Source organism: Bos taurus, chromosome 28, assembly GCF_002263795.3.
Source record: "Bos taurus isolate L1 Dominette 01449 registration number 42190680 breed Hereford chromosome 28, ARS-UCD2.0, whole genome shotgun sequence".
NCBI classification, from domain to species: Eukaryota; Metazoa; Chordata; class Mammalia; order Artiodactyla; family Bovidae; genus Bos; species Bos taurus.
The window spans coordinates 15,327,417-15,341,674 of NC_037355.1; the positions used below are offsets into that span (position 1 = coordinate 15,327,417).

The following is a 14,258-nucleotide window of genomic DNA, read 5'->3' on the forward strand; positions in this document are numbered from 1 at the left end:
TTCAAAAGTGACGAGGGTCAAGTTAGAGAATCCAGATTCTACATATGAAACAAGGGTCAGGGGTAGCCCCTAAGACTTTCTCAGCTTGGCCACTAGAAGTCTGATATCCTGGAAAACCCTTCATCCTGGGCAAACTAGAACAGCTGGTCACCATGTGTAAGGACTTGTCTCTTGGTCATTTGGGAGAATGCCCCCTCTCCATGTTCTGAAACAAGCACCTGAGCACCTCTTAAAATAGCTGAGCCAGTAGGATTTATCATCTTGATCAAAGGTTAAGATAGGCAATTGCATACAGAATTCCAGAAATACTTACTTTTAGAAATGAATCTGTGAGAATGGACCTTCAGATGCTAAAAAAGATAAGTTTAGAGCATCCAAATATAATTACTGGTTATGCTTCTAGCCTAAAACATCTGCAGAGAAAAAGTTAAAAGTTTAAGCAACTGCCTAGCTTTCTGATTGGCATGGTTTTATACAGGCATGTGGTTTTGACACTGACTTGATTAAAGCACAAACTTTATATGCTTAACATGAGTACTCTGAACATAACATTAGCTGGTCAAAAGCACAGGTTTGGGATCAAGCAGGTATAGACTCAAATCTCAACTCTAACACTTAACTGGCTGTGTGACTTTCAGTTTCCTTATCTTTAAAACAATCTCATAGGATAGTTGCAAAATTAAGAGACATTTAAAAAATGTAAAATATTTTCATATCTGTGCTTGGACTATAATAAAATATCCTGAAATAGACATTATACATATATATTTTTTTAGTTTTCACCTGAGTATTATGGAATTACATAGCTATATAGCCTCAGACTAATTAGAAAATCAGAGTTCCTTATTATAACTGAACATCCATGAGAGACAAAAGGAGATCTTTAATGGCATAACCATTAAAAACAAACCAAAAAAGGCTTATAAAAGTCTAACTGCTAAAGTGAATATCCAGAAAATGACCTTTACCTAATTTGCCATCCCTAGAGGGGAATGAGATTGTCTATGAATGTGGGCTATGCCCTCCTCAAGCTCAATGGACCATGAAGATATGACCAAGAAAATGAAGGAAGAGAAAATTGAATTTTTCCAAAATCGAGAAGATATTATTAAGAAAACAGTAATCGGGTAGCCAAGTATCAGTATAATATAAAGAAAAGAGACTGCAAGAAATTGATTTTTTCAGCTGTGCTTTTCAGAAAAGCAAAGAAAATTAATTGGGAAGAAGCTTGAGCAATTCATTAATGGAATATTGCGGTCCCTGCTCCCACTCCTCCCCATCTCCCACTACACTTTCTTTTTTCTAATTTTTTTTTTTTTTTTTTGAAGACCATTTTTAAAGTCTGTAATGAATTTCTTACAGTATTGCTTCTGTTTTATGTTTTTTGGCTGCACTGCCTGTGGGATCTTAGCTCCCCGACCACGGATGGAACCTGCATCCCCTGCACTGGAAGCATAGAGTGCCTCCAGGGAAGTCCCTGATTTTCCTGATTTTAGGAAAGTTATTGAGAAAACAGGAGCCTGAATTACTGGGTTTGTTGGCAGTGTGACATAGAGCCACTTGAAAACCAAGCAAGCTGTCATTTTATTCCAGCTACAAACACCAAACAAGAGAATCTTCTATTTTCAAAACGGTATTTTTTTTAAATGGTAAAACAGAATTATGCTAACTAATACACATCAGTATTATTTTTGATGTTTTACATTATAAACATACTGCTGCTGCTGCTGCTATTGCTGCTAAGTCGCTTCAGTCGTGTCCGACTCTGTGCGACCCCAGAGAGGGCAGCCCACCAGGCTCCTCCATCCCTGGGATTCTCCAGGCAAGTACGCTGGAGTGGGTTGCCATTTCCTTCTACATAACATTAATTTCTTCATATTATTTAATCTGTTATACAAATATTTCTGATTCAATAGAGCTTCTTCAGTTGCAAAAATCTACTGCTGTGGTCTTAAACTAAGAGGTCTTAGAAAGGTCTTTCCTTAGAAAGGAATATAAGGAAAACAGAACAAGTATGCATTAAACACCTTTGTGCCTCTCTACACACCTTATTTCATGAATAGTCACAGTAACTCTGAGAAGTCTTGTTAGTCTCATTTCTTAAGAAATACAAACGGAACTGCTCAGAGAGGTTAGATAATTTTCCAAGGTCACAAAACTGATAAGGATGGTTATGCTAACCAATACTTATTTCATTAACTCATTGTTCAGTTCAGTTCAGTTCAGTCACTCAGTTGCGTCTGACTCTTTGCGACCCCATGAATCGCAGCACTGCAGGCCTCCCTGTCCATCACCAACTCCCGGAGTTCACCCAAACTCATGTGCATCGAGTCGGTGATGCCATCCAGCCATCTCATCCTCTGTCGTCCCCTTCTCCTCCTGCCCCCAATGCCTCCCAGCATCAGGGTCTTTTCTAATAAGTCACCTCTTCACGTGAGGTGGCCACAGTATTGGAGTTTCAGCCTCAGCATCAGTCCTTCCAATGAACACCCAGGACTGGTCTCCTTTAGGATGGACTGGTTGGATCTCCTTGCAATCCAAGGGACTCTCAAGAGTCTTCTCCAACACCACAGTTCAAAAGCATCAATTCTTCGATGCTCAGCTTTCTTCACAGTCCAACTCTCACATCCATACATGACGACAGGAAAAACCATAGCCTTGACTAGTCGGACCTTTTTTGGCAAAGTAATGTCTCTGATTTGTAATATGCTCTCTAGGTTGGTCATAACTTTCCTTCTAAGGAGTAAGCGCTTTTTAATTTCATGGCTGCAATCACCATCTGCAATGATTTTGGAGCCCCAAAAAATAAAGTCTGACACTGTTTCCACTGTTTCCCCATCTATTTCCCATGAAGTGATAGGACCGGATGCCATGATCTTCGTTTTCTGAATGTTGAGCTTAGAGCCAACTTTTTCACTCTTCTCTTTCACTTTCATCAAGAGGCTTTTGAGTTCCTCTTCACTTTCTGCCATAAGGGTGGTGTCATCTGCATATCTGAGGTTGTTGATATTTCTCCCGGCAATCTTGATTCCAGCTTGTGCTTCTTCCAGTCCAGCATTTCTCATGATGTACTCTGCACATAAGTTAAATAAGCAGGGTGACTATATACAGCCTTGACATACTCCTTTTCCTATTTGGAACCAGTCTGCTGTTCCATGTGCAGTTCTAACTGTTGCTTCCTGACCTGCATACAGGTTTCTCAAGAGGCAGGTCAGGTAGTCTGGTATGCCCACCTCTTTCAGAATTTTCCACAGTTCATTGTGATCCACACAGTCAAAGGCTTTGGCATAGTCAATAAAGCAGAAATAGATGTTTCTCTGGAACTCTCTTGCTTTTTCCATGATCCAGCAGATGTTGGCAATTTGATCTCTGCTTCCTCTGCCTTTTCTAAAACCAGCTTGAACATCTGGAAGTTCACGGTTCATGTATTGCTGAAGCCTGGCTTGGAGAATTTTGAGCATTACTTTACTAGCATGTGAGATGAGTGCAACTGTGCAGTAGTTTGAGCATTCTCAAATGAATGAAGCAGGGCAAAGGCTAAGAGAGTTTTGCCAAGAGAATGCACTGGTCATAGAAAACACCCTCTTCTAACAACACAAGAGAGGACTCTACACATGGACATCATCAGAGGGTCAACACCAAAATCAGATTGATTGTATTCTTTGCAGCCAAAGATGGAGAAGCTCTATACAGTCAGCAAAAACAAGACCGGGAGCTGACTGTGGCTCAGATCATGAACTCCTTATTGCCAAATTCAGACTTCAGTTGAAGAAAGTAGGGAAAACCACTAGACCATTCAGGTATGACCTAAATCAAATCCCTTATGATTTTACAGTGGAAGTGAGAAATAGATTTAAGGGACTAGATCTGATAGAAAGAATACCTGATGAACTATGGACTGAGGTCCGTGACATTGTACAGAAGACAGGGATCAAGACCATCCCCATGGAAAAGAAATGCAAAAAAGCAAAATGGCTGTCAGAGGAGGCCATACAAATAGCTATGAAAAGAAGAGAAGTGAAAAGCAAAGGAGAAAAGGAAAAATATTCCCATTAGAATGCAGAGTTCCAAAGAATAGCAAGGAGAGATAAGAAAGCCTTCCTCAGCAATCAGTGCAAGGAAATAGAGGAAAACAACAGAATGGGGAAGACTAGAGATCTCTTCAAGAAAATTAGAGATACCAAGGGAACATTTCATGCAAAAATGGGCTCGATAAAGGACAGAAATGGGATGGACCTAACAGAAGCAAAAGATATTAAGAAGAGGTGTCAAGAATAAACAGAAGAACTGTATAAAAAAGATCTTCACAACCCAGATAATCACGATGGTGTGATCACTGACCTAGAGCCAGACATCCTGGAATGTGAAGTCAAGTGGGCCTTAGAAAGCAACACTACGAACAAAGCTAGTGGAGGTGATGGAATTCCAGTTGAGCTATTTCAAATCCTGAAAGTGCTGCACTCAATATGCCAGCAAATTTGGAAAACTCATTGTTAGGGAAATTTAAAAAATAGTCTTGTTTAGGTTTCAGAGACAAGGCAGAGCAGGCCTCTGACCTTGCTTCTAACCTACCTGGATACTGTCCTACCTGAGAGTGACTGTGAGTGACTGCCTGCTGTGAGTGCAGGACTTGCAGCACCATAGATAAGATGGGGGAGAAATCCTGCGATTGTTGAACCCCTGGAGGGGGCCTGGCTAACCAAGCCCCAGGCTTACCTACATTCCAAGTTTTACATAACAAAACAAATAGCACTTACAGAAAACCAGAGCTGCAATTTGGTCACAGATTAAGGATGATATCAGTTTGCTACCATCCTGGGATTATAAGCAGGAACCCCAAACTGCAATCTTTGAAGTCTCACCCACGGAGTGGATGCGCTGCCTGAGACCCTTTCCCAATAGGACTCCAGATGTGCAGTGGCACGGTACTTCTCAGCGCTGATTAACTCTGGATGTTGGTCAAAATTTAATTTGGTGATGTATCCTCTGCTCTATTTCTCTTTTCTTTTAATCTTAGTATATTGAAAGTGAGCTAGATAATTCTAATAAATATTTGTATTACTTATTTGTATATAACGAGTGGCTTATTTGTTAACAAATCCTTTGAACCTGAGACGAAAGTGAAAACTTTTGGCAAAATACTCATCCATCCACAAAACCTTCTAAGGTAGATACTATTGATATATTCCGTTCAAAAAATGAGAAAACAATATGCAACTTGTCTGTCGTCCATGCAGCTAGCAAGTGAGTAAGATAAGATTAACCCGCATGGTCCAACCCCAGAGCCTGCTTGTTACTGCTTGCTCCTGTGTATGCCATACTGCTTTCTCAAGAGACCATCTAGTTCATTCCAGATGAAGGAAAATGCTTAGAATACTGCACAGAATGGGTGCTCAATATATGTTATCGTCAGACTGAATCTTTCTTGTTTTTTCAAAAGAATTCATAATACGCAGTCTCAACTTGTAAGTTTAGACTGTGTTATAATTTCCTGTCACTTCCTTTTCAACTGGATACTCTGCTTTCAATGGGAACAGATGAAAGTGTCATTGTTCATTAAATTCCCATTTCTTTATCCCACGAATATTCTATGAGCCCTATACTCTGAGCTTACTGACAAAATAAAACCACAAAGAAGTCAATCATGATATGAACTGTTAATAATCTGCCAGCAAAGAGGTCCAATTATTACTACAGTGAGTGACTTTTTAATTATTGAAATTAAAACTTGAAAAAATTTTAATTATTTAAAATGGAAATTACAAAATAATTATTGAAATGAAAATTCAACTGACTTTTTGCTGTTGAAATCCAACTCAACACTCTTATATATCTTATTTTTATTTTGCCTGATTTCTCCTAGTCCTTACAAGACCTGTGTGATGCAGGTTTCTTAGTTTGCCTTCACAGATGAGGAGACAGTCACTATTGGAGATCAAGGGCTTTGCACAAACTCACAGAACCTGTATCTCCTGACCCAAAGCTCAGTGCTCTCTCCCTGATCTTATAATTTTCTCCTAGCCACAGAGATTCAGAATCTGCTGCCAAATCAGAGTCATATACAATCTTCAGACATAGCTTGTTTTGCTCTTTTTTTAATCAGACTTGTGACTGTTTTTGTTTTTATGTTTTGGCCATGCTGCATGTAGGATCTTAGTTCCCTGGACAGGGATTGAACTCTGTCCTTCTGCAATGGAAGTGCAGAGTCTTAATCCCTGGAGTGCCAGAGAAGTCCCCATAGACGTGTTTTCTGCCCCAGGTTCCATTACATGAAGGAGAGGCCAGGATTCCAGAAGGAAAGACATTGCAAAACACACTATGACAAATATATAGATAATAACATCTTGGATCATTCCCCAAAGAGAACTACAATCACTTATTTAGATATCATACACTAGAGAAAGTGGGACGCCTTTGAGCAGGGTAGGATACAGGAAATGGCACTGTTAGCTAGGGGCCTGGGGCACTTACATGGCCTCCCCTTAGAGTGGGATCTCATGGGAGCCAGGGAATATATGGGATCATGGCCCTGGTCTTGCTCACAGTGAGTCCACTGAGTCCATGGGCACATCATACAGTTATTTACCCAGTTCCCAATATTTAATTGGAGCACTAAGGTGCTTATAGGTTCAACAGCAGTGTGGGCACTTGAGGGAGCTCAGTCATGTTCGACTCTGCAAGCCTATGAACTGCAGCCCGCCAAGCTTCTCTGTCACTGGAATTTTCCAGGCAAGAATACTGGAGTAGGTTCCCATTTCCTACTCCGGGGGATTCCTGACCCAGAGACTGAAACTGAGTCTCTCGTGTTTCCTGCATTGGCAGGCGGCCCTTTACCACTGGTGCCACGTGAGAAGCCCATGTACATGATATTTGGCATAACCTTCTTTCTACATTGCTCTTTGCCCAGGGGAGTAAAAGTTACCATAGTGGAGAAAGCCATGTGGAAGATCTGCAAGTCAACCACCAGCAGCAGCCAGCAGGCTAAATCAAAAAGTGAAAGTGAAGTCGCTCAGTCGTGCCTGACTCTTTGCGACCTATGGACTGTAGTTGGCCAGGCTCCTCTGTCCATGGGACTTTCCAGGCAAGAATACTGGACTTGGTTGCCATTTCCTTCTCCAGGGGATCTTCCTGACTCAGGAATCAAACCGGGTCTCCTGCATTACAGGCAGACTCTTTACTGTCTGTGCCATCAGGGAATCCCAGAATAAATCAAGAAAAGTATCAAATCCTATCTAATGAATAGAAGATCATGGATTCACGGAGGAGAGGGAACAGGATTAGCTACTGAAAGGTTACAACACCATTAGCCAAATCAAAATCAGTTGTACTGGTTGATAAAGCCCTTTCCATTGCCACAGAAAATTTGAAATTTAATTATAGGGGTTACTTAATTTTGTCTCTGTCTTTCTATATACCCTTAGATATGCTTCCAACAATCAAATGCACATAAAATCTTGGACAATCTGCACTCACATTTTTTCTTTTTAAAAATTCATTTTTATCTATGGTAATACAAATACTATGGTATCACCCACTTTAGATCATTTTTTTTAAGTCAGTGACAACTTTGGATATGTACTCACAAAGGCTATACCTTAACTCTGAAATCATGTGAGACATAAAACCCCACGAAATTTTAAATGCTTAGTCCAAAATTTTGGAGAAAATGCCCAAATCATACCAATAACATAATGATTTAATTTTCTATGTTAAAAGGGGTTTGTCCTACAAGGAGTAATCAAATGTCCATGCACAAATAGCAATATTTTTATTTTCATGATTTTAGAAAAGAATTCAAGATGACTATTCAATGAATATTTTCAAATTTTACACCAGAGATAATCATATTTGCATGTACAGGTTTAAACTGTAATATAAACACTATAGTGATTAGGTAATATAAAATATCACATATATAACCTGTTCTCAAAGAACTAACAAGTAACCTACTCATTTAGATTATGATCTGAGTAGAATCTGAGTATGGAGTTAAATTCAAAATAAACTTTAAGAGTTCTAAAAGCATTAAAAACAATTACAAACATGTAGAAGAGGTTAGGACCTGATGTCAGACGGAATGGATTTAACCCCAAGTCTCCCAGCTTTGCAGCTTTAGTTAGTAATCTCACTTCATTGAGCTTCACTTTCCCTGTCTGTAAAATGTGTTCATATGAAGACTGAATGAGATCATATAAAGCACAGAGCTTAGCGTACAGCTGTTGGTGTTGTTGTTTGTCACTAAGTCATGTCTGACTCTCTGTGACCCCGTGGAGCCTGCCAGGTTCCTCTGTTCATGGGATTTCCCAGGCAAAACCATTGGAGTGGGTTGCCATTTCCTTCTCCAGGGCATCTTCCTGACCCAGGAATCTAACCCTATCTCCTGCTTGGCAGGCAGATTCTTTACCACTGAGTCACCAGGGAAGCATATAAAGCACAGAGCTGAACACACAGTATGAACTCAGATATTAGAGGTTATTATTTCCATCATTTATTATTAGGGAAATATTCCTATGTGAAAAAGAAGAATATTGGTTGTCAACAAAATTAGGTTCTTTCAGGTTTGACTCAAACCAGCCATCTTGCTGGAATTTGTCTCTGAAGTCTTATACACCAAAATCCTTAACTACAGTCCCTGTGTGGGTCATGTCCGGCCCAGCTGTGCTCTTTCCTTTGCTGCCACATGTAGTGATGAGATCTTCCCCCTGTTCCAGTCTATTCCCTTGCAGCCTCTCCTATTAATTAGCTGTGTCAGCATTGGCAGGCACATCTTCCTCCACCCAAATACGCTGTGTTCTAAGAATTTTGGCACCACTTCTGAACCAATGTCATATAGATGGCACTATAGAACTCCTGTCTAGAAAACAGGCTCTCAACATAGATTAATCAAATGTGTTGTAACTTTTCTGACAGTAAAGCAAAAACATGTTAATCAGGAATAACCCATTCTTTACATCAAATGTTTGAGGTTGGTTAGCCTTTTGCTGGAATTTCATTTGGAAAATGTCAATCTTCCTATAGATGTATAACTTATGTTCCTCTGATTATAACTCAAATATAACTCTTAACCATTTCATTACTTAAACAAATATTCAATTACATTTTACTAGATAATAAGAGTGGGCATAATATTTTTACAATCTAAAATATAATATTTAAGGAATTCCCTGGTGGTCCAGTGGTTAGGACTCTGCGCTTTTACTGGTAAGAACCCAGGTTCCATCCCTGGTCAGGAGACTAAGAATGTGCTGGCTGTGTGGCATGGCCAAAAATAAGAAATAAATGAATAATAAAATATTTCTACGTGACTAATACACATTTCTATTTGTTCAAACTTAATATGAAAAACTAGAACTTCTGCCTACACTATATTTCAACTACGATTCCCCTCCAATTTATATAACACTGGTGTATTGTTTTTAAAAAAAATCTAATAGCTGAACATTTGGATTTACAGAAACGATACATTTGAAAGTGTATTTGATTTACAAAATACATTTTTAATATTTAGAAGGAAAAGTAATTAAGTCTTTCAGATATTCAGAAGAAACTTGGAAAGCTGGTGTTTTTAAAAAATTCCCTGCCAACAGCTCCTAGGAATCATGAGTCTGGTGATGTTTAACACAGAATACAACAAGTACAATACATCACAAAAGTATTTCCCCCAAAACTGTCAGTGTTCTCAGGCCCTGAGTCCTGTACCCCTTCCTCTCCTATAACCAAGATCATCATCAACCACTCGGTTTTATCTGCTCATGCCTTATCTTCCACAAAAACAATCATTATTCTGATGTACTTGAAAATCTACTTTTTACTTCTGCTATGACCTTGTGATTGAGGCCCTGGTGACAGCTACTGCGGAACAGCAGGATGTTTAGAACACAAACAGTTCAACACAGCCCTGTTCAACCAACCGATATGAAAGGGACCACTTCCCACATCAGTGAGAAGTGGCAGGTGTCAGTGACACCTAAGTTTCACTCTTTCCTCTCTCTTTTCCTTTGTTGTGCTAGAGAGACGAGTGCTAAAATTTAAAAAACCCTTCCCATGCCTTGCAAGAAAACATAATGTGCGTTGTTAAAACACACTTATCCCTTGAAATACTGTAATTCACTGGGTGGGCATTTCATTAAAGCAACAATTTTTGGCGAAGTGGTGGTTGAAAGTGAATTATTCCTGAGCATTTTCACTCCTTACATTAACGTCATTCATTAAAACGATATTTAACTCTCAAAGCTTAGAAAAGCGTCATAGTGACCAGATTTCTTACCTACAACAATGCCATAGGAAAAAAACAGAAAGTAGATATTGGGGGCAAAACTGCTCAACATCAGGCCTCCTGCCACCAGGAAGCCACTGAAGATTGTCACGGCTCTCGCTCCAAAAGATGAGACACACACGCTGCAGACAGGACCTAAAATCATAAACGAAACCTTCACTTATTTAACAGCAACCTCTCTCCACAATCCTATTATCCATCCCATGGGAACTTTAAAATGATTCTTTCCATCATAAAACAACAAAATAACAATAAGCCACTGCATATTCACTATGGGTTGGACACTCTGCTACTTCACATAAACAATCTCACTTCACCGCATTCCTGGGAGCTAGGTGTTTTTGTTATCCTCATTTTTTTTTTTTTGATAAGGAAATTAAACTTGCAGAAGAGTAAGGTCATATAGTTAAGAAACTGGGGTTCTGGAGTCAGACTTTATTAAATTCTCAATGAGGGTAACAGCAGCAGCCACAGAGTAGTGATAAAGAAATAAAAACCCAGACTGTCTGACTCTTTGAGTCCACCAGTTTTATTATTATTTTTTTTTGTAGCATGCCATATGGCATGTGAGATCTTAGTTCCCTGACCAGGGATCCAGCCTGCGCCCCCTCACTGGGAGCACAGAGTCTTAACCACTGGACCACCAGGGAAGTCCCTCGAGCCCACCATCTTAACCATCACACTCTTCTGAGGATTTTGGTCTCCTAGACAGGCCATACATCTTTTCTATGCAAAGCTCCTATCCAGCACAAGACCAGTCATATAATTGATGACAAAAATAAACTTGATGATTCACTCAATGCAGTCAATAGCAACCCTATAGAGAGACGAAGTGAGGAGTGAGGTTACTCCCCTCCTAGAGAATATTCTGGCAGGGGTTTGGGGGGTGGGGTGCGGTGGCAATGCTTCGACCTTACTCACCCAGGCATGAGTTTGTCAGTACCATGTCCTACATACCACATGCAACCTGGAATTTGGGGGAGGAAGTACACTGTTCACTGACAGGCAAGAGGACCATCACTTGGACCAATCCTATGCAGATGTGGGCAATTGCTCAGGAACTAAGATTTAAGTGATAGTGAAATCTGTTCTCACTAGTGCCATATCTTCAAAGTATCTACAACTACGGAGCTTAGCATTATTAGAAATAAAAGGACATGAAGGGTTACTTATAGCTCAACAGTCTCATTTACACTCAAGGAAACTGAAGCCCAGAAGGGTTGTCCATGGCCATGGTTCGAAGAAAGAGTCTAATATTGGATAGCAAAGAGAAACACCTTAACTGAATTCACAACAACCTTTCAAGGTACAATCTATTATCCCCAATTTTTAAAACACATACTCATCAGGATGGCTAAATATAAACAACAGTAAGTATTGGCAAGAATGTAGAGCAATCACAGCTCCCACAGTGCTGACATGATCTTCTGAAGCGAAACATAGCACCGTACAACTCAGAAGTTCTACTTCCAGGTATGTGAGTGTGCGTGCTAAGCCACTTTAGTTGTGTCTGACTCTGTGACCCCATAGACTGTAGCCCACCAGGATTCTCTGTCCGTGGAATTCTCCAGGCAAGAATACTGGAGTGGGTTGCCATGTCTTCCTCCAGGGGATCTTTCCGACCCATGGATGGAACCCCTGTGTCTAGTTTCCTGAATTGGCAGGCAAGTTCTTTACCACTAGCGCCACCTACCTACACCCAAAAGTCATAAACATAAATGGTTATGGCAAAACTAGTCAAAGTAGCCGGAGAAGGCAATGGCACCCCACTCCAGTACTCTTGCCTGGAAAATCCCATGGACGGAGAAGCCTGGTAGGCTGCAGTCCATTGGGTCGCTAGGAGTTGGACACAACTCAGTGACTTCACTTTCACTTTTCACTTTCATGCATTGGAGAAGGAAATGGCAACCCACTCCAGTGTTCTTGCCTGGAGAATCCCAGGGACGGGGCAACCTGGTGGGCTGCTGTCTCTGGGGTCGCACAGATCGGACACGACTGAAGCGACTTAGCAGCAGCAGCAGCAGTCATAGTAGCCAGTGCCTACAAATACAGATGTTCTTCAGTAGTAGAAAGTATGAGGAGATTCAAACAACGGACTATGATAAAGCCATGAGAATGAATGATCTACAGCTACACACAGCAACAGCAATGCAGGAGTAATCTCACAAATGAATGCGAAGTGGAAGACCCAACATGAAAAAAGTACACGTTCGGTAATTTCAATTATTTTCAGCACTTTTTAAGATTTTTTTTGATGTGGATAATTTTTTAAGTCTTTATTGAATTTGTTACAATATTGTTCTGTTTTACATTTTTTGGGTTTTTTGGCCACAAGGCACGTGGCATTTTAGCTCGCCAATGAGGGATCGAATCCGCACTTGCTACATTAGAAGGCAAAGTCTTAACCACTGGACCTGCCAAGGAAGTCCCAGTACTTAGTCCTTCTCAGTACAAAAAGAGGCAAAACTAATCTAGTCAGAGTCAGGACAGCAGTTATCTTTGGTAGGAGTTAGGGAGCTGTATCCAGAAGGGAACGCAGCCCAACTTCTAGGTGCTCTAACGTCCTGTTTCTGGATGTGAATGTGCTCATTACATGAGTGTGTCTGGTTTGTAAAAAAAAAAAATTACAGAGCTATATTCTTATGACATGCTCACTTTTCTGTACGTATCTTAAAAGTTCTTAAGAAAACGCAAATGGAGAGATGGTGTCATCCATCCACAGTCTTATAAGTGGTGGAACCAGGATCTGACGATCCCAGGCCCATGCTTACCAATACCAGGCCCATTCTTATTCAACACGTTATTAACTGGAGACATACATATAGTGTATTATGGCCACAGGGATTAGTTTCTGCAAAAATCCCCCAGTCAACAATGTGTTAAGCACGTATTTAAGACCAGGTTATGATCACTGAGATATTACCAGCTTTTAAAGCCTACAGACATCCCACATTCCTCCCTGGTCATTTCAGGACCTCTTCTGTGAACCAGTACAGAGAAGAAAACTGATATATTTACATGACAGAAGAGAATATTATATGCCAGTGTTTTAGGAGGAAAAGCCATTTGAAAGACCATACTTTTTATCTGAAAGTTGAGCTATTGAGCTATGTGTATACCCAAAAAAGAAACACTTAGATACTTCAAAAATAGAAATGATTTTAAGAGTCAAATTTCATAAATGGATAAAGTCGTGACCCTTTTCTGCTGTTTACCAAATTGTACTGACATTGAGAGTCAGTGTTTACAAATTCATCAGTCACATGGAATTGAAACAGAGATTGTAACTGGCATACTTGAAAAGTTTCAAGTTTCACCCTCAAAGTAGGTCTTTAAATTTATTCTCCTTAATGCATGTGAATTCTACAAGGAAACCCAGAGTTTGGGAAGCTGGGAGTGGGATGAAGGGTAATAAATTTCATAGCATGTACAGTCAAAAATCACTACTTTATAAAATATGTGATATTATTATCAATTTTGTGATAAATTATTTTATCATGCTGTCTAATACATGATTCTTTGAAAAAACTTAAGCTTAAGGAAGAAGCAAGCAGAGATTCTTTAACAAATGAAAACAGCAATTTGAAACTGTTTTTAAAGAAATTCTCACCTCATACCTGACTGACTTTATTAAAAAGATAACAAATAAGTGCTGGTTACAATGTGTAGAAAAGGGAACCCTCATGCACCGTTGGTGAGAATGTAAATTGGTGTAGCCACAATGCAAAACAATATGGAGATTCCTCAAAAACTTAAAAATAGAACTACCATAACATCCAGCAATTTCATTCCTGGGTCTTCATTCAAAGAAAACAAAAACACTAATTCAAAAAGATATATGCATCTCCATGTTAAGTGCAACATTATTTACAATAGCCAAGATATGAAACCAACTTAAGTGCTCATCGATAGATAAATGGATGTGGGGTGTGTGTGTGTGTGTATATATATATTTACATATATACAATGGAATGTTACTCAG

The 14,258-nt window shown here is 39.7% G+C and overlaps 1 protein-coding gene across 2 annotated transcripts in view; it reads right to left on the minus strand.

Annotated features, from left to right (window-relative positions):
- SLC16A9 (solute carrier family 16 member 9) overlaps positions 1-14,258 on the minus strand; it is an 85,312-nt gene that overhangs the window by 19,649 nt on the left and 51,405 nt on the right. The window contains exon 3 of one of the 2 annotated variants that reach the window (XM_002698837.7): positions 10,268-10,411. The exons of the other annotated variant lie outside the window; for it this stretch is intronic. Within the exon in view, the coding sequence (XP_002698883.2) occupies positions 10,268-10,411 (144 nt within the window). The remainder of the gene's footprint in view (positions 1-10,267; positions 10,412-14,258) is intronic. 2 annotated transcript variants of the gene reach the window in all.